This window comes from Crocuta crocuta, unplaced genomic scaffold, assembly GCF_008692635.1.
Source record: "Crocuta crocuta isolate KB4526 unplaced genomic scaffold, BGI_CrCroc_1.0 scaffold119, whole genome shotgun sequence".
Taxonomy (NCBI): domain Eukaryota; kingdom Metazoa; phylum Chordata; class Mammalia; order Carnivora; family Hyaenidae; genus Crocuta; species Crocuta crocuta.
The window spans coordinates 8,848,097-8,869,553 of NW_027551562.1; the positions used below are offsets into that span (position 1 = coordinate 8,848,097).

General features: G+C 47.7%; 1 protein-coding gene across 7 annotated transcripts in view; it reads right to left on the minus strand.

Moving 5' to 3' along the window:
- PTK2 (protein tyrosine kinase 2) overlaps positions 1–21,457 on the minus strand; it is a 245,595-nt gene that overhangs the window by 78,951 nt on the left and 145,187 nt on the right. For 4 of the 7 annotated variants that reach the window (XM_077750007.1, XM_077750003.1, XM_077750006.1 and 1 more), the window contains exons 13-15: positions 21,083–21,200; positions 14,538–14,568; positions 12,343–12,395 (exon numbers count right to left, since the gene is read on the minus strand). In XM_077750007.1, coding sequence (XP_077606133.1) covers positions 12,343–12,395; positions 14,538–14,568; positions 21,083–21,200 — 202 coding nt within the window. Of the gene's footprint in view, positions 1–35; positions 120–12,342; positions 12,396–14,537; positions 14,569–21,082; positions 21,201–21,457 lie in introns of all 7 variants that reach the window. The other 3 variants (XM_077750005.1, XM_077750004.1, XM_077750001.1) reach the window with 1 other exon arrangement.

Sequence of the window (21,457 nt, forward strand, 5' to 3'; positions counted from 1 at the left end):
GGGCGGGTGAGAGCTGGCGCAAGCGAGTTCAGTACCCGTAGGAGAAGGCTCGTGGGAACAGAAGACCAAGGGGAGAAAGCGCCTAGCTTTCTTAACTTTATGCTGGCGGGGACTGACTCCTTTATAAAGAGGCAAGAGGAAGAAAGAGAAAAATAGAAACACATTATTCAGTACAAAAGGAAACTTAGGTTACATTTTAAGGCAGATGTATAAAAGCAGAAACAAAATTGCAATGCTTTTATTTCACTATTGGCACATTTTATCTCTATGACTGACTTGAGTCTTAAAAAAAAACATATTAATACTTTAAAATGTTAAGTTCGTCTTTTAGTAAAGATTACTACTAGACATAGAAACTTTTAGACAAACGTAGGAGTCTCCCGGCTCTGCAGAGCCAGCCAGGTGAAGGTACAGATATTTTTACAAATAACAAAACTGAAACACAATGAGACAAGACAAAAAATAAAGACCAATAAATAGTTCAAGAACCTTGTGAACATTCAGCCATACAGGAAAAAATGCCAGAAACTAGCAGATCCGGATTTGTGAAAGAGTTTTATGAGCAATTTTTCCCAAATTATCAGCAAAGACAGACTCACAGACCTTACAGGTACCCTGTGAGTAAATTCCCTTAAAATAAACACCAGCGACAAGGAGGTTTGAGCACACAGGCTGCAAAGCCCCCACCAGGTAGCATCATTTGTTCACTGCCTGCCTCAGTCATGTACTTTAGACCCATCTGACCGTCCTGCTTGCGCCAGATACCGGCTGGATCCACACCACCCATCCCAGCCCCCCAGGAGCACACAGCACAGGAGAGCAGAGAAGCAGGGGCATCTGTCAAAGTGAGGTCAAAACATAGGACATATAGCTCTTTGAGATGCAGTGGTGATAACAAGTGCCACAGAAGACCAAGGAGACATTCAAGACTTAACCGCACAGCCACAGGGTCTCCTCAAGAAAGGCCAGGAGTTCAACTGATGGCCGACAACTTACAGACAGTATCAACGTGTTAGTGCACGGAAGCGAGAGGAACTGAAACATAGGATGTGGTGGTATTTCAGACCGGATGGGGTATCCCATGATCCCAACCTCATCACCAAGTATCTCACCTCCCACCCCGACAGCACGGGTGCAGCTCCCTGTGATGTCTCAGTGAAGAACAGGGGCCTGGCGTGAGGCCTGAACGCCCTGTGTCAGGCTGGCTGGAGCGCCGGCCTGGGGGTGAGGAGAAGGCCCAGGCCTAAGAGCCATATGGGAGGGGACTGGGTGAGACAGGAGCGTGGACTGTGGATAAGGTAACAGCGGTCTATCAAAATTGTTCAAGATGCTGTCCTTGGTCTTTGGAAACACACTGGAACATTTACAGGCAGAAGGGCACATCTTGTCCACAAGTGCTCTCAAATGGTTCAAAAGGAAAAAACTGAGTGAAGGATAAAGTGGGCCAAAATACAAACACAGTGAACTTGAATAAAGAACATACCACACACTTCATTTTACTGCTCTTAAAACCATTCTCCAAGTGTGAACTTACGGAAACATAAAAAATACAAAGAGCATGGATTTGAACTGAGATGCTGGCTCCACTATGCATTCCCTGACCTTGGAAAACTTGTTTGCAGTTTATTTGTAAAATGAGGCAGTAGCGAGGCTTCCCCCAGGAAAAAGCTGGGGAGAGACTGGGTCCCCTGGGACTCCCCAGGCCCTGGCATGAGGCAGCCACTGCGTAGGTGCTGGCGGTTCCCATTTTTCTATGGCTTATTTCTAACCTGAGTTGAGTATTCTTTACATTGACTTAAAAAGCAAATAGTTTTTTAAAAAAAGAAGTACAGTAAAACCTTGGACCGCGAGTAACTTGTTCTGTGAGCGTTCTGCAAGATGAGCAAATATTTCTAATAAATTTTCACTTGATAAATGAGCGATGTTTTGCAATACAAGTAGTACCGATGCTGAATGTCAGTCACATGGTCACAACTGAGCCAATGGTTCTTGAAATGTGCTTTGATATACAAGCGCTTTGGATTACAGGCATGTTTCTGGAAGAAATGATGCACGCAAACTAAGGTTTTACTGTATACCTCAGTAAAAACAAGATTTTCCCACAGCATTAAAGCCATTGGGGCACCTGGGTGGCTCAGTCGATTGAGCATCCGACTTTGGCTCAGGTCATGATCTCACAGTTTGTGGGTTCACACCCGCATCAGGCTCTCTGGTGTCAGCACAAAGCCCACTTTGGATCTTCTGTCCCCCCTCTCTGCCCTTGCCTGCTCATGCTTTCTCTCAAAAAAATAAACACAACAAACTAAAAACAATGTTGTTAGGACTCTTCTAATTAACTTAAGATACATTACGTTATTCAAGAGGATCACATCTGTTGAACACCCGTCATGTGCTGGACGCACTGTGCAGATGCTGGGTTTACAGCAGTTAACAGGCCTCCCAACTCCTACCTTATTTAGCTTATGTTCTCATTTGGGGAAAAGACAACAAACAAAAAGATAAACGACCTGGTGTGTCAATACGTACATGCTACAGAGAAAAACAGAGCCGAAGCGGGCAGGGTATACTTTCTACTGAGGCTGCAACTTTAAACACGGAAGGAGTCACTTGCAAAAAGCCTTCGGGGAGGAGAGGAAGAGCATCTGGGCAGAGCAAACAGCAGCGGCGCAGGCCTGGCTCTGCAGGGATCAGCCTGGGCCACTTGTCAAAGAGCAAGGAGGTCGGACAGGGTGACAGAAGAGTGAGGGAGAGGTGGTAAATACTCCCAGTGATGGCACAGACCTGGGAGCCCACATCAGGGCTCCGCTGTCACTGTGAGTGACGTCAGGGTAGATGCCATGTGAGAAAGAAAGACTTCCCGGGAAGCTTTCAAAGGCTGCAGGAACGGCCAGGCCACTGCAATGACCCCGGCACAGAGTGGGTGCATGTGAACGAGGGCAGCTGTGCAGAATGCCGAACTGAACACATTCTGAGCACTGAGCCAGTTAGGATGTGCCACTTGGCCTATTACAAAGGGAAAAGAAGCAAAGCACCCAAAGCACCCCAAAGACTCTGGTCAGATCGGCTGGAAGGAACTGCCACTAAGAGGAGGCTGAGACGTGCCTGCTGGGTGGGGAGGCCAGGGTTCCCTTCAGAGCACGTGAAGTACAAGAGGCTCATGAGGCCCCAGAAAGGACATGCTGGGGGCACAGTCGGCCCAGGAGTCTGGGGCTCAGGAAAGCTTCTGGGGTTGGGACGGTGCTTTGGGACACACCAGCATAATGAAGGCAAGAAACACAGTAAGATCCCTGAGGTAGCAACTGGTGGCCCAGAAGAGGCCCAAAGGCGGAGAGCCGGGGTCCTCAAGCGTGGAGGGTGGGAGGCAGCAGTGAGGCAGCAGGATGGAAGTCGGGGAAGAGTGATTTCCAGAAGTAGCAGCACCTCTTGTGCAGAATTCTGTCATGGGGGGGAGGGGGGGCAGCAAGAGGAAGGCCAGAGCCCCATGATGAGGGGCCAGGGGTCGAAGGACCCCGACCACCAACACAGCAACCACTCGGTCTGGGCAGGGGCGCAGAGCCAGGATCCAGACACCGAGCTCTGCTACAGTCCCCGCGGGGCAACAGCTCAGAGGAGACCGTGGCCGTGGTGATGAGGGAGTCTGGGCAGCGACGCCCCCGGGTCAGGGCCTGCGCCAGTCAGGGGAGGTGACCGGAGGCAAAGAGGAGTGGGAGAGGGCACACAACGGGCGTGTGCAGTGGGGACGGGGGCGGCACGGACCTTCTCAAGGGGCTGGCACACCAGGGGAAAGGTGCAGGGGGGCGAGTGTGAGTGCCCGGCGCTGTCCCGCTCCGTCTCTAGCTGCACGGGGAAGGCAGCAGTGCCTGCGGCCGAGCCTTCAGGCCTGACGGTGGGTGCAGGTACACTCCTGGCCATCCTCCAGCCTGGGTGGTCCCAGGAGCCCCCCGTCTCCGACGATGCCAAACAGCCACGAATTTGTGATGAGGCTCCAAAAAGAAAACACAGAACAACAAGATCTGGCCAGGAAGACAAGCCAGCATTTAAAAACCTGGGAAGTCAAGGGAAAGAACAAGGCAGTTTTCTTGTCTTTCTTATAGGAACCAGGCCTCGGGGTATCAGAAGAGTTGATGAAGGGAAGCTGTCTTTACCAGAACAGCCAAATAAACCAAGAAGACATGGCAGAAGTCACATGTCACCATCTTGCGGCCTATGACAGAATCCAGGTGTACAAGTTAATGGCCAATAAGGCTCACAGGGACTTTCCAGCACATTCAGCACAACATCACAGAGCTGTGAATAGCCAGGCCCAGAGTGTGAGCAACAGCGTAAGGGGACACCACTTCTTCAACAGATAAACTGCAAAATAAATAAGTAAAAAGACATGATCTCGCCAATGGATACAGGAGGAGACAGGAGACATGGCAAGCCCAGCTCAGCCAGTACTGCTTGTTGGGTTCTGGACTGGATGGAATGAGTGAGAAATATGGTAACCTGGGGATCCAAACGCTGACTGGAGAGCTGGGATTCAGGAATTATGTTAATTTTTTGCAATATAATAATACTGTTTAAAAAAGACTCCTTATCTTTTAGATGAAAAATGTCTTAGATTTGTTTTAAAACAGTCAACAGAGGACGCCTGGGGGGCTCAGTCCGTTAAGCGTCTGACTTCAGCTCAGGTCATGATCTTGCGGTTCGTGGGTTCAAGCCCCAAGTCGGGCTCTGTGCTGACAGCTCAGAGCCTGGAGCTGCTTCGGATTCTGTGTCTCCCTCTCTCTCTGCCCCTCCCCTGCTTGTTCTCTCTCTCTCAAAAATAAACACACATTAGAGTAACGGGATATGTGTTTGTGTAAATGGGTGGAGGCAGGGGTGAGGTAAGACTGGCCAAAGGGCTACAGCTACTGAATCTGAGTGATGAGTGCTTGGAGGTTCATTACACAATTCTGTTCTCTCTCCTTCTGTGTGTTTGAAAGTCCCCATAATAAAAAGTTTAAAAACATTAAAAACTGAAAAGCCTAACAATATACATTAAAATTTTTTTTTAATGTTTTTTATTTATTTATGAGAGAGAGAGAAAGAGAGACAGCATGAGCAGGGGAGGGGCAGAGAGAGAGAGAGAGAGAGGAAGACACAGAATCTGAAGCAGCTCCAGGCTCTGAGCTGTCAGCAGAGAGCCTGACACGGGGCTCAAATCCAAAAACCGTGAGATCACGACCTGAGCTGAAGTCAGATGCTTAACCATCTGAGCCACCCAGGTGCCCCAATATCCATTTGTTCATATGGTTTCTTGCTTATAAAGTATTCAATGTGTTGTCCTAACCCATGTACTTGGGTTTTAACAAGTTCCACAATTATTATGCAGCTGTATCACAAGTTCTAGAACTTATACTTTAAAAGCTTCAAGCCTTCTTTTAAAATGTTTCTCTGTAAATAAAAAATATAATGGGGTCTTTGGACATTAGCAATATTTATTTAACTATCTGGCAAGATGAATGTGGCTTCTTGCATTTTAGTAATAAACTTTTTTCTTTTTTTTTTTTNCCACGAACCGCGAGATCATGACCTAAGCGAAAGTCGGACGCTTAACCGACTAAGCCACCCAGGCGCCCCAGTAATAAACTTTTTAAAGATTAAAGATTATTATTATGTTAGTAAGTCCAGCCAGAAGATTAAGAAGGTTCATGAACCAGCTCCTCTCAAACACGGCCAATCGTGATGCAGACTGTAGTACAAATAGACACTCTTCGTTCGAAGTCTCTCGTAAAGCACACTGCAGGCCCTTACTGCGTGAAGGTGACTAGGGAGAAGGTGGGCACACTCTCCATTCCGGAATCAAGTGCACAGGGCTAAGGAAACAGATGGCTATGTCCTGGAAAGTGTGTGGAAAAGTGAATATCCTATTTATTTATTTAGAGAGACAGAGCACAAGTGGAGGAGGGGCAAAGAGAGAGGGAGACAGAATCTGAAGCAGGCTCCAGGGTCTGAGCTGTTAGCACAGAGCCCAGTGCAGCACTCGAACCCATGAACTGCAAGATCATGACCTGAGCCCAAGTCTGACGCTTAACCCACTGGGCCACCCAGGCACCCTGTGAATACCCTGTTTAAATAGTTGCCGTAGTTACTAGTGCTCTGCCCTTCATGTGGGCTCTGTCACAATTTAAAGTGTCTCAGGCTGCTCCCTGCAAGGGGCCTACACATGTCCCTCTGCATGCCTATAGCCAAGGAGTCAAGTCCAACTCCAGGGTTAGGACTAGGAAGCCAGGGTGGCTCTGGACACTACCATGTATGACGTAGATATTTTGGTACCTATGTGACTCCAGCGTATTCTTCTCAATTCCTTTAGAAGCCAGAGAGGAGAGGCAGACGAACCAGTGGCCCAAATCTCAGCAGAGGCACAGGGAGCTCAAACGCCCTGGTGGTGGAGGAAGGCCAGCACCATGGGGTGCTTCGCTCATCCATGCACAGCCCCCTCAGCCATCCTGACCACTCCCAGCGAGACCCAACTGTGAACCTCTCAATGGCTAAAAGTATCTCCTAACACAACACTGATCATAGACCCCTATTCATGACCACTGAACTCAGAAGAATGTCTAGGAAGCCAGGTCCTAGGAACAAGTCAATAATCCAACACTTAACCGCTCTGTGCACATAAAAATAAACGGGAGCAATAGGTTGATTAAATTATGTCACAGAGCATTTAATTTACAAAAATTAACTTTGTGTGTAGTAGGCACTAATACTCTTCAATTAGGGCACTTTTGAAAAATACATAAAAGCTAGTGTTAAAAATCAAGGTTCAGCAACAGACCACGTTTAGTCTCTGTCTGTAAAGCATGGCATTATCAAATTTGAAGCTAGCACGTAAACCAGGCAAAAGAAACTCTTTCAAACTTGAATACAGGGCGGACATGAATTTTAACAGAAGAGAGTCAGGAGGAGTCAGCACTAGACTACTGCTGACAAACGGGGGGAGAGAGGCTAAAATGCAATCACACTCAGACTCTCCCAATAGTCCTCCCTTCCACAGACGAAAATCACTAAGCTTCTGAGTGATTCGGTGTGGTCGAATGTGAAGACAATGGGCTTTGGGGTCCAAGACACGGGTGTTAATCAGGCTTTCTCTGTCGCTTACTATGGGAGCCAGGCCACCTCACCTCCGAGTCTGAATGTCCCCTCTGTCAGGTGGAAACAGCACGAGGAAGACCGCCCTGAGGTTTAAACACGATCATATGCACGGGTGCACCAGGCATGACCTCTGGGCCTCATTCGAATATAGCGGTGAAGTTGGAACAGAGCCATGAATGACTAACAGACCTAGTACTTCAGAGACCACAGGAAAATGGAGAGAAAGTACGACAATTATTACAGACTATATACACACCACCCTACATTTTATAAAACTTTACTGTTTATAAACTACTTTTGCATAATTTATAAAGTGAATTGTAGAATCTATAATGAAGCAGCTGAAAGCAAATAACATTTATTAAATATATTTTAGTTTAGAATAATTTTTAGTCACTGACTTGAAAACCCTAGAAGTAATAAAGGAAATGCTGATGCATTCATAACAACTAAACTAAGAAAATCTGTTACAAAGTTAAAACTTTTAATAATTGCAATGAGGGGCGCCTGGGTGGCTCAGGTGATTAAGTGTCCGGATGTTGGCTCAGGTCACAATCTCACGGTTCATGAGTTCGAGCTCTGCACTGGGCTCTGTGCTGACAGCTCAGAGCCTGGAGCCTGCTTCAGATTCTGTGTCTCCCTCTCTCTGTCCCTCCCCTGCTTGTGCTCTCTCTCTCTCTCTCAAAAAAAAAAAAAAATTTAAAACTTGCAATAAATACTGAAGAAATATCATCACATAGGGCTCAGCAGAAAAAAATTAAACCAAACATTTCTGCTAACAGAAAAAGGTCACTATATTGGCTTTCATGGTAGAGCTACAAGAGAAAACCTGTTTTACAATCTCTGGTCCAATTATAAGTAACCCAAACATCCAACAGGAGTCCTGTTCACACTGTGCTGGCATCATCACCACACGTGATCCTCTACTTCCGGTCATACAAGGTTTTATGGCTTGATGAAGGGCTTGGTTATTAAAAAACTGCCCCTAAAACACAGAAACCATCCAAACAGAAAAGGCAGAGTCTATGCCTTCAAACACACTTCAGATTCAGCTTTATTCCCTGCCCTTCCCTGGAAATACCTGTTTTCCTGGAGAATCTCCCCTCTACACGCACAGCTCACAGCCTGTCCCGGGTGCAGCCCGCACCCCTCCCTGCTGTTCTCACAGACCCCTTCCTGCACTCATTGGCCTCTCAGTTCTGAGTTCTAACTCAGCTCTATAACAGGCACAGGTTTCCTAAAAACGTAATAATTAGGCTAAAAAATTACTTTAAGCCCTCAGAATAACGTGTCCAGGGAAATGTACCATTCTGGTTATTCTTTAAAAAAAAAATTGTTTTTAATGTTTTATTTATTTCCTAGAGAGAGAGACAGTGTGAGCAGGGGAGAGTCAGAGAGAGAGGGAGACACAGAATCTGAAGCAGGCTCCAGGCTCTGAGCTGTCAGCACAGAGCCCGACGCGGGGCTCGAACCCACGAACCACAAGATCATGACCTGAGCCGAGTCAGATGCTTAACCGACTGAGCCACCCAGGTGCCCCTGCTTATTCTTTACATCTGGGAGTGCTAAGTTTGTTTTCGTAGGGAAACTTCGTCTAGGTTTCAAAGATAAATTCTCTATATATTCAACATTGATTACAACTATGATCTTAATGAAGATGATGTAGTAGCGATGTCTTCATCCATAGTTGGGGGAAACTCCCCTAAAGTGGCACTGAAAGACAACATAGCCGAGGGGACAGTAATGACCTGAGTTCCAACCCCAGGCCCGCCAATTACAAGCAGTGTGACACTGACCAAGTTTGTTTACTTTCTCAATTTCTTTTCTCTATCTGTGAGACGGGGCGACAAACAAGGCCCCGCAGGGAAATGAACAATGAGGCACGTGAAGGTTTGATGTCGTGCAAACCATAGTGAGCATTAGGTAAAAAAGTCCTGTCACCTCCTAGCCATGTGTGGCCCCGGCCAAGCTCCTGAGTCTGGGCTGCTGTGCCCGTCGCATCTCCCGGCCCTCTCCCCACTCTCTGTGCTCCTCACTCCTGCTCCCGGGCCCAGTGCGCAGTGTCTCCCTGTCCGCACGGCTCCATCTGTCCCTTCAGTTACCTGCCCACATCTTATCTGCTCAGAGACAGGTTTCTTCACCAGTGTTATTATTTTTTAAAACCTTTTTTTCATTTAAGTACTCTGTATACCCAACACGGGGCTCGGACTCACGACCGTGAGATCAAGAGTTGCCCACTGCTCCAAATGAGCCTGCCAGGAGCCCCTTGACCAGGATTTTAAACAGCCTTCCCCTCACTGCTCTCGGTTTACCTGCTTGATTTTAATCCAGTGTGTCTGGCCTGTCTCCGCAGACGGTCACTCATAAAGGAAGGTGCTTGGCCTGGTTTTCCCCACCACACCCCAGCGTCCAGAGCAGCGCCTGCACACGGCCGGCGTGCACGGTCTGCTGACTGAATTAACGCAGATGGGAAGTGGGAAACTGGAAATAACAGCCACGTCGCAGGGTTTGCTACAGGTTCAATGAGATGGCCGTGACAGAGACGCCCGTGCTCGTGGCCGCTGTGCTGCTGCACTACAGCCGCACCCGGGAGCCTGGAGGGAGCGTGGGCTCGCTCCGGGGGAGGCAAAGTCGTGCTGGGCCCCGGGGTGGCTTCACCTCTCTCTTGGGGCACCAGGACCACACGGATGGTCTCCGGGGTGCTTGGGGAAGAACGCCCTCGAGGTTTACAGACAGTACTGGTTTTCTAGGCATCTGAGTAACAGCCTCTGGATTAAGTGTGAGGGAGGCTCCTGGCTGACATGTCCCTCTTCACAGTCTCTGTGGAAGAGGAATATGCCACAGCGGCTAGTCCAATGCCACTGAAGCAGGCAAGTGGCAGGTGGAATGACCGAGGTCAACAGAAATCTGAAGCCATCGGTGCTGTCGCTAAATATCCCCTGAACACTGAGCACTCTTCTTCGCCTGCAGCTATAAATTACTAAAGTGACAGCCACGTAGGAAACAGTACCACCGACTTAGGAACAAAAAGACTTTGACACAGGACGATAAAAACAGTGTCTGGCCAGGGGACAGCTCAGGCAGGGTGGAAACAGCGATGAGGAGGTGGGAGGAGGGGCGCAGGCCCCTGCTTTCTAAAAAACATGTCAGGGGGAGGAAGGCCACTGAAGGCTGAGCTAATGAGTCTAAACTCTGACTGACTGGAGATTACAACCAGAGGTTTTTGATCAGAGAGCCGCCGATTTCAATTCAACACCTGTGAAAGCAGCGCAATCAATCAACATAGAGAACAGACTAAGGTAGAGACCGGGGGTCAAGGGACAGCTGGGGGGGGAGCGTGAAGACCCGGGGACGAGGGACAGCTGGGGGGGAGCGTGAAGACCCGGGGACGAGGGACAGCTGGGGGGAAGGGAGAAGGCACAATGATAAAGGGCAGGGGGCAGGGGGAGATAAGACCTGCTGTTTGTGGACGATCGGCTGCTTCACAACAGACGTCCAAAGCCTGAAGAAGTGAGGACCCCTGATTAAAAGGGGCGAGGGAAACAGAAGGAACAAGACGTGAAGGTTCCCTGAGGCCCTACTTTGTGTCACTTGGAGTGTGGAGTCCTGACGCACCCAAGGGGGACTTCTGCTCTGTCTTCAACAGAGAAGGGCTGTGGCGTGCGCGGGGCGCTTCCTGGGGCCCCCTCGTAGCCCTGCTGTGGGCCCGTGTGGAGGGACACGGGGCCGGCCCGGCCGCACCGACCCCCCCCAACAGCCCGCAGGACACCCGGGACGCCCGGCTCGCTCGCTGCTCCGGACCCACGCTTGCTCACAGACAGACTCCCTGGCCACGCTCACCACTGTGGCCCCAGGCGGCTCTGTCTCTCCAGCTGCCCTCTCCCTGAGGGCCTGGTTTACACGTGTCCCGCCTCTGGTGCCCTCCGCGGCCTGAACCAGGGACAGGCCCAACAAGCTCAAATGCTGAGCACCACTGAGTGACCCAGCGTCACTGCCGGGATCAGTAGAGTCCATCGGGGAAGGCGACATGCAAGCACAATAGACTGGTGTTAGAACATTCTGGCAACCCTGCAGTCCACCAGCTTCTGACGCGGGCCCAGGCTACAAGCTCTATACTCCAAACACCCTCCCACCTCTGTGGACCAGGAAGTGGTCTATGATTTCTTAAAGCGCAGAGCTCTGACACACGTCTGTCACACAGCTCGTCACCAGAGGGTCCTGGCCAAGTGTACAAACGTGGGGCACAAACACTTCCTGGCAGGGGCCTGTGGGCGTCTGTGCACAACCAGAACTAAGCGACTGTATCTGTATGCCGGGACACGAGAAAAGAACACGGCCACCGAGGAGGCAAAAGCACAAAACTAAATTTCAAAAAAATTAACTCAAGGGAAAGTAAACTATTGGAATTAGGTTTCTTCTAAGTCAGATCATGAGACACTGGAATTATTAGGAAGCTACCATTTTAGAGACATAATGTAGAGCTAAGAACAGACTGCAGATGTGCACATATGCATGTATGTGCACACATGTGCACATCTGTGTTGACACACGTATCCACTGTGTATGTATTTTAAGATACCAAACTTGGGTCCACAGAAGACGCTTCCTGCCCTCACTTTTCTCTATTTTCCACATTTTTAAATGGGGAAAAAAAGGCACACGTTTTTTGAAAACATACCAAGAAAAGCACACCATACTCATGACACCAGCAAATAGTTAACATACTGACTGTGCCAGTATCTTAACTATATCTTTTAAAGAAAGCAATATTCAAACACCACTTTATGTTAATTGTGAAAGACAAAAGCCACTTAAAAACACTGCACATTTCCTCAACTCAAAAAAAAAAAAAAAACCAAGAAATACACAAAGTATATTCTGTTACATTCTAAACTGCAAGACAAATTATAACGGCAAGTTCAAAAGCAAAAATATTCACTCTAAATACGATGAACACGACATCACGACTGAAAAATAACTTGGAATTCTAGACAGTCTCGGAAGTAATCTGACATTATACATAAATGTCTCATCCAAAGAAAATTTGTGAGCCATGTTTAAACCTATTCAATGATGGTAAAATTACGGAGCTCTGGGTAGTCAGACCATTTAGTTTTCTAAGCTATTCAAAAAGCAATTGCAGTAAAGACGAGGCTGCTCCTCCAGCCCTGGGAAGGACTCTGGGGGCAGCCGCTGGCTGGGGCTTTCTGGGCGGCCTCTCACCTGACACCGAGACCGCGTGTGTCCGCACGCCTTGCTTCTCGCTGTTGGCCAGCCTGTAAGAAAGAGGTGCAAGAGCCGTGAGTGCTGTGCCCTCGGGGCCGCGCCCCCGCCAAGCCCACAAACAGGGAGTGCCTGTAATCCGGACTCTGCCGTTTCCCGAGGACCAGACATTTCAAGGGTGATACTTAGAAGACACTATCGCACTACATGAGACATTTAAAATAACCAGACTGCTTTACCGGTTTATGAGTCAGGGATTAAGATCGACGAGCAAAGGAACACTGAACAGCCCTGAGAAAGCCCCTCCTGATGGTGGAGTCAGAGCCACGACACCGCTCAGCAGCCAGCAGTCAGCAGACTATGTGAAATTCTACATTTAAGTGCTCGACTGCAAGGGACGGCCCCACATTTATAATAAAACGGAGGGAGAAAAACACCTGGAACAGAAATCTGCACTCCTGAACGTCATTTGAACAATTAGAGCGTAACTGGTCCTTCTTAAATGTAGTGCATGGAAGAAAGCAGGTGGTATGTGAAAGTATATATTTTTATTTACAGACTGAAAAAAAATATAAGCTTAATGTACCTGCTCACTTGTTTCATGAAGGGGCTCAACAACAGTTGTGTCTTACATATTTGCCTCATAAAATTTTGGCCGCAAGTTTTGGGACATTTAAAAAATATAAGTGTAGGTCAGTTTAAAAATTTTGGAAAACACAAAACGCAGAGAAAGAAAAGGAACCCAGACTCTTCAAATGCCAAAGTGACTGCTGTTTTCATAGAAGACAACTTTCTCCAGATACGCAAGCGTGTAGTACAGAAGCACTACACACGAAGTGTCTTGTACATAGAATTTACACAGGAAACACGGGACCCGAAAAGATCCCCGCTGCGGCTGTGTGGCCTCGATGACCAGCCATCGTGGCATAAAGCCGTAGGACTGGGTTCCTTCTGCTGAGCGCCCCATGCAGCTGAGCCCTAACGACCCTTAAGCAGTCAGAGCTGCTGGGCAGTACATCAGGGTCTCTCTTCCGCTGCAGCCACTGGGGCTCAGGAAAACTCCCCCGGAGCCCCGGGCCGGGCAGTGGGGGTGCACACTCCTGAGAGCAGGTCACGCTGCCGGCCCCCACGTGCTGTGGCCGCAGCAGCGGGTCTTCCTGGGCCACGCCGCACCTGGGCGCTGTTGCCATCAACGTGTCACGAGTGCACGGACTCCGCCGCCTCCTGAGCACCAGCAGCCACAGCGTCTGCCGCTTGGTCACTCGTGGCGACTCTGCTCCTCTCAAGTTTGCTTTACTTATTCAGTGTTTACAGCATCTGCTACCACTTCTAACCTACTACCTTTCTCACCCGCTTTTAGACCCATGTTTACCATTCTGCTATTTTAATCCTCAAAGTCATTTCACACAGCCTTTCCACATCTGAAGATATGCTGGGCACTGGTTCATGGCCTAACGCGGGACATCAGTGAATGTCTGTTAAATATTACTGAGTGTGGGAAGCACACTGCCTGAAAGCTCAAAGCTGCTCTTAGCCTTCGCCCCCCCCACCCGCACCCCCCCGGCTCACCCGCACAGCTACCGTATGGCTCCTGTGTGCCAGATACTTCCCGGGGCCAGGTCTACAAGGCCACGTGACCCTGGGTGTCCATGAGGCCATGAGGGTGTGAATAAGCAAAAAGATAATTTGTTTAAAGTGAGATAAAGTATTACAGCAAGGCAGAAGGTGTTATGGGCACGCACATGGGGATGCTCTCCAGGGATGGGGAGTTGTCGGGGGTTTCTAGAGAAAGTGATGCAGGATGAGCCTGGAAAGATGAGCAGGGGCGAAACAGGGTCAAAGAGGCTGGAGGAAGAGTGGGCCATGAGGAGGAAGAGCATTTATGATGGCCGAGAGGTAAAGAAAGAACAGCCTACTCCACTAACTAAAAAGACTTCAACACAGCTTTGCAGCAGTGGCAGCAGCAGTGAAATAAGCCTAGTGGGGCCGGTGGAGGACAGTGGTCAGGGTCCCACTCGCTGGCCCTTAGAAAACAAGAATGACCATTGATTTGACTTCTTTCTGGAAATACTGGTTTTCTACTTCCTTAGTCACACACACAGAAATGTGGTTATTCAGGCAAATGGAAAATCAAGCATGGGACCCTGACAGTTGCTAAGACGATTAGGTGGCAAAATGCACAAAGCAGTACTTACTTTGGTATTGATGGCAAAGCCCGTTCACCTTCTGGAGAAAAAAGAGAGAGAGATGAGGTTCCTTCTATTTCTTTTAAAAAGACTACATACAGAAATCAGAGATGTCTTATTCCAGAATTTAGCATTCACTCTTTAATAAAGAAGTTATTATGCTGTGTATCTTAGGCTCTCATGGTCTATTTTCAGTATTTACAACCCACACAAGCTCACCAGGGGTGCATAGGGTTTAAAAGGTACTGTCTAATCAAAACAAGGCAGAGGTGAAAAAGTGGTAAAAGACACCCCTCCCAGGAGGCTCTAAAAGATGAAGGCTGTCTTCAGTCAAAGTCAACACGACTTACACCAGAGGACATGTCGTACTTTGATAAAAACGCTAACTAGCCGCAGCACCACAGTCTGTACAGGAAACACGAACAGAAGGAAAGCAAACCCTTCGGCTGTGCAGAGACAGGGGGGCCGACGCACCAGAGCAGCCCAGGAACCTGAGCCCCTGACCTGAGCCAGGGGTCACCTCCCACCAACGACTGGAGTCTCGTGGCTCCAGGCACTGTGACTGGCTCCTGCAGGTCTCATCACAGCAAAGCACGGAGCCATGTCTGGTGGGGGGGGGAGGGTGTGTGTGTCTCCCCCCACCCTCCTTCTGTGAAGTAGGAAGCACAGAGCCCCCAGCTTAACGTCTTTTATCTGGACGAATCTAACAGGCACTTAGCCAATCCTGTCTTCTAATCCATCCCTAACCTAAGTTACTACCACAATCATCTTCCTCAAATACAAACTCATCAAGTGATGCCCCTGCTTAAAACTGTAGTGTCTCTCGTTGGCTTTCTTTTTTTAAGATTTAATTTTTATGCAATCTCTGCATGCAATGTGGGGCTTGAACTCAACCCCGAGATCAAGAGTTGCATGCTCTACTAACTGAGCCAACCACGCGCCCCTCTCACTGGCTTTTAAGATGAAATTTAGGCACATCTGCTTGCCCCACAAAGCAATGTTTATTTTCTGCTGCGACACCATCTCCCTGTCTCCATCTGTGGGGTACCTGCCCATCTATGCCCCATCTCTCTGCAGCCTTCCCAGGCAGCCCACTAGCACTTGCTGGCCTTGCACTTGCCCTTGCCCCCAGCCACAGGCAGGCAGTGCCCTGGCTCCGCCTCTCCTGCTCCATTCTGTGACTGCAGACCCTCCCTGAACCCAGCACGCTGCCTTCACAAACTCCAACCCTTGCAAGATGCTCTCCCTTCTTGGTAGAGATACCAAGAACCCCTCATTTGATAGAAATACCAAATTCCTCAATTTCTCAAAGCTCAATTCAAGTGCAATTTGAGCTCAAAGAAGCCCTTCCTGCAACACCCTAGGTGGCTTCGGGCGGCCCTGCTGGGCCTTAGCCTCATCACAGGGCACTTCCCAAGCATCAGAACCGCTTGGAGGTTACACTGAACCTGCCCACAGGTGTCTCGGAACCCTCAGCAGGGCTCCCTGTGCTCAGAGGCTCTCGGACCACTGCTTAGTAAATAAAGAACTGAATCAGCCTTGGACCCCGAGTGACTCTTTCTGAACAATTGTTTATCTACCTATGAAACAGGAATCAGGCTGTCTAATATGCAGGGACGTTTGTGCAACATGAGTAACACAGAAAACACATAGCTACTGTGTAATACCCAGTGTGCTGCAGCAATCCATGCAAATTTCATCATTCTGACTTCTGACCTCCACATTTCCAGTAAAATAACCAAGTTATCCCATGAAGGCCAAAGTGAAATTTATTGGAAAATCTTATCATCAGATCACCCATGGATGCTACCAACACATCTTGGTCACATCCACCACTGTCCTTTAAGAACGGCCTTCAAAGTGACACATCGATGTGGCCTCTAGCTGTCTGCACTCCCTGATGGAATGCCTACTTCCTTGGAGAGAGGAAGAGACCAGTTAATAAACACGTGATGAATAGAGACTTGCCAAGCAGCTGGGCAGGAGCAGAAGGCAGGCTGTAAATAAGCCGATTAACAACTGGAGGATCTTAACAGAGCCCACTTTCAGGAAGCAGGAAAGTAACAGATCACTGAAAAAAATGGCAATACACACCATCAGCGGCAGCGTTGTAAGCACTCAGAACCCACCAACTAAAATGCCCAATTCCAGGGGTTAATTTTGAACGTTCCTATAAATTTACAAAGCTGAATGTGCACATATGACTCCTCGTGTCATTCGCACAGTAGGTATGCTATTTCTCTGAATAAATTTTTCAGGAATAAGGATGGATCTTCCTATTACCCTTCACTTGATTTTTAAGTTTTGAATAAAAGTTTTTATCTATTTTTTTAAATTAAACAGTACAGAGACATCGTAGCAAATCCAAATCGCAAAGGCACGTAACGTGGAAAGGCAGTGGGAAAGCTAAGTGCCCCCCCCCCCCGCTTCACGCACACGTCCCTCCGTCCTCCTCGGGAGTGCTCCCTGTCCACAGTTGGTCACTTAGCTGGTCCAGATATCTGGACTCCTTTATTCTTGTAAATAAACACACACAGGTTTCACTACACACACACATGCACGCATGCACACTGTAGGTTTTTAGCACAAAAACAGCACCGTTCACAGCTGCGAAGGACTGCCTCAGGGGTGTGTGCTCCCTCGCTCAGCCATTAATTCCTACCCTGGCCGCTCAGGCTGTTTCTAGTTTTGAGCCATTACAAACAGCGCAGAGAAACATCCGTGCCTGGTTTTGCAGGATTTCTAGGAGGTGGACAACTGGACCCCGACAGCAGACACGGACATCAACAAAGTGCAAAAGCACATCTTCCACAATTACCTGCTTTACCAAACTAGTAACACAAAATGCTATCTGGCACTGCTGTGCGCGACGCTTACTGGTCATCTATGAGGAGCCTGTTTTCATCCTGGCTTGTCTTAGTGAGCTGGGAGAACGTGTGAGAAAGATGACACTTTAACTCTCTGGTGTCTGTGTCATAAACAGCTTCCTTCCCATATCACAGCTTTAGAAATGTTTCTTTTGGGGGCACCTGCGGGGCTCAGTTAGTTGAGCATCTGACTTTGGCTCAGGTCATGACCTCAGAGTTTGTGGGTTAGAGCCCCACGCTGGGCTCTGTGCTGACAGCTCAGAGTCTGGAGCCTGCTTCGGATTCTGCGTCTCCCTCTCTCTCTGCCCCTCCCCCACTCACACTGTGTCTCTCTTTCAAAATTAACATCAAAAAATTTTAAAAATAATAAAAATGTTTCTCTTATTCACAGAAGTGCTTTCCTATCTACACAACCAACTCTATCAATTCTGTCCTATCTTCTGGGTCGTGCCAGCCTTCGGAACATGCTCTCCCCTCTGCTGGGCACAGGATTTATTATCATCCTTCAGACAGGACATCTTCCGAGGAATGAGGAGGATATTAGGACCCCGTTTTAGTCTGCGTAATTCTTTCCTCTGAAAACTTCACTAAAATTGAAGCACTGCTCCAGAGCCTTCTGGTGGGTAAGGCACCAGTGAGCGCATGCCCTATCATGAAGTCACACAGCAGCTCTGGCAGAACTCACTTCAGGGAGCCCTGCCTGCGGCTCTCGTGTTTTTCACCCTAGCAAACACTACCTTTAAAAGCACTTTATAGATTCAACAGGACTATGGTAGATCACAGAACCAACGCGGAGCATCTGAGCACACTCAGAGCCCACACGGAGATAGCTGGTGTGTCTGTGATGTGTATAAACTGTGATGTGTACAAACTGTTACAAGCAAGCAGTTGACACTCTAGAGAAGACAGAGGGGCACACGTGTAACTGTTACCTAACATCACCATGGAAATGGTGCACTGGAGTTGTAGAAAAACATTGTACATTTATTTGAAAATTTTAAAAAAATCTAAATTAAAAAATGCTCATGTGTTCTTGTCCCAAGTATATTTCCGACTGTAAACCATTAAAAATTTCTGGGGGCTCCTGGGTGGCTCAGTCGGTTACACATCTGACTTCAGGTTAGGTCATGATCCCACAGTTCATGAGTTTGAGCCCCGTGTGGGCTCTGTGCTGACAGCTCAGAGCGTGGAACCTGCTTCAGATTCTGTGTCTCCCTCTCTCTCTGCTCCTCCCCCGCCCATACTCTATCTCTATCTCTCTTAAAAATAAACAAACATTAAATTTTTTTTTAAATGTGTGATTTAGGGGTGCAATCAGTTGGGCATCTGACTTCCGCTCAGGTCATGATCTCGCAGTTTGTGAGTTCAAGCCCCATGTCAGGCTCTGCGCAGACAGCTTGGAGCCTGGAGCCTGGAGTCTGCTTCCGATTCTGTGTCTCCTCTCTCTCTGCCCCTCCCATGTTCATGCTCTGTCCCTCTCTGTCTCTAAATAAATGAATAAACAAAAAAAATTTTTTTAAATGTTTGATTTACAGTTATTCCCATTAGGCAACATATCTTCACTTTAGGTATCTATTATAAAACAGCTGTGCAATAAATGAATATGCTGGGATTGAGAATTTGGTAAGTTAGTTACTAAGTCTTATTCTTTAAAGACAACATAAAATTGCTAACAGCCAGTGCCCTGCTAGGTTTTTATGAAAAATATTTTCACTTATGCTCTTATCATACACATGAAGAACTTAATGCATCACAGTTCACAAGATTTGATATCAAAATGTTTATCCCCAAGGAGAAAAAAAAGCTAACTAAAAACCAACTAGGAAGACGTTGAAGTTCTGAACATGGAATGGCTGGTTTATTTAATACTTAATGTCCGACTGTTATTTCTGTGTGCGCCGACAAACTGATAAAGAACATTTGGTAAATCAGGACAAAATTTTTAAAATTATTTACTAAAAAGGAGGTATATTAAATACTTTCACAAAATACTAACTTCACGGAAAGTAATTTCCCTACTAACATTTAAGTAACACTTGCAAGGTACAACCCGCTTAAATCACAAAATGAAAAGCCAAAAGTTTATGTCGGCACAAGTTCTAATGGACAGGGGCCTTTAGACATTCCTGAAAGCAACTTCACCACTGTATTTCATATTAAAAAAGCTACTCTAAATATACACTACATTTTAGAAAAAAAATAATGAACAGGTTTTACTGGTCTGATCACGATGTTAAAAAAGATTAAACCAAGATATAAAATGTATCCATTCTACTTAAAAAAAAAATCACTGTATTGTACAACTGACACTAATATTACGCTGTATGTTAATTAACTGGAATTTAAATAAAAACTTTGTCAACTTTAAAAAAAAAATAGATTTTTGCTGATTAGCCGGATCCTAGAATCTACACACTTCCTGGCTTTCTGGCTGGGGCTTTGGCTATTGTTTTCCGAGCACAGCATGACACTAACTTTTAAACAAAGGTTCCAAGGAACCCGGGGCTTCACACTTCCCCTTCTGCTCCCTCCAACCGCCTGGTCAACACCAGGGACTTGGTGGCTGGGCAGTCGGGCTCTCTGTGGCGTACAGGAGCTCAGTCCTCACCCGCCTGCTCTCCTGGTGCTTTCCTGTCCCCATGACTCCCCTGTCCCAGGCTGCTCAGCTGGGCGCACAGTGCGCAGCCCCACAGGCCGCTTCTTGGTGATCATCCTGCTCACAGAGGAGAAGAGCTGCAAGGGCCCGGTGTCTGCCTGCCGTAGTGCTGGCTGCTCTGTGCACGCCACTGTGGACCTACCTAGCACGTCATGAGGACGGTCAGAGTCAAGGTTCTCACAGTGTGTCAGGGTCCCACTGCAGCTAGCAGTGTGATGCGAGCAATCTAACGCTACGGCCACCATGGGCGCCGGACACAGTTCCAAGTCTTTTATACATACGAGGTCGTTTATCCTCCCAAATCACAGAAGACAGGTGCCACTCTGTGTTCTGTGTTTTACAGCAAGAGAACCGAGGCACAGAGAGATTAAGTAATTTACAGATGGCAGCAGAGAGGACTCGTGATTTGACCCCACAAGCTGACAGAACTCTAAACTCAGATTTGTCTTGCTACCACTATGCTATTATCCTGCTGGGAACACATTTCATTTGATTGTTTCAGAAATCCAAATCTTCTGAAACAGCCATTATTACTGCCCTGCAAAAACCCAACATAGCTTCTGAAGTGAGAGAGCCTTGTTTCTAGGACGATTATTGAGTCTAATCATTGATTTTATACATTATGACTTAGAATTAATTTTGTTCTTTACTGTAAGCTTTTGAGATCTATAAGAAAAAACAGGAAAGATACTTACTTCATGCATTACAAAGAATGCCTGAAAAAAAAAAAAAAACCCAGAACATAATCCCAAAAGTTTATTTACACTGACAGTAACCTAGAAAGTACTCCAGTGTGTTGCTCAAACCCAACAGCCCGAACGCCAACACAGTCTCCCTGAAGCCCTATTCAAACCCGGGTCATAGGCTGTGCGTGACCCCACTTCCTCAGGAAAATAAGAACATGGATATACTGGGCTGAATCCCTCATCTGCTCTCCACACGTACAGACTGATCCACGAGAAGGAGCAGAGGCTGCCAGGCTGAGCTCGTCAGCAGCCCTGTGGGAGGCTCAGGTGGAAGCAGGACCTCACCTTTCTGGGGTCTGATGATGAAGGACTGTGTGGCTCCGTTCACCAGCCGGCAGTACCCATCTATCAGGTCAGCCATGTTCTCAGCGATGGTCAGGGACGGTGCCGTCACTGTCAGAGGCTAAAAGGGGAAAAGACCAAGAAAGAGGAGTTATTGTTCTTCCCAGGAATCAAAGGGGCAGCTGCGCTATGACATCACATCTCTCGATGCCCTTGGAAACAGAGAAGAGCGAAAGCAACACAGATTTGTCACAACGTTGGCGTGAAAAAGGAAGTTTGATATTTAAGGACGTTATTCCTAGAAATATGTGACAGAAGGCCACCCAGATAAAAACAGAAAAATCACTTAAATGGAAATTCATTTTCTAGAAGTAAAGG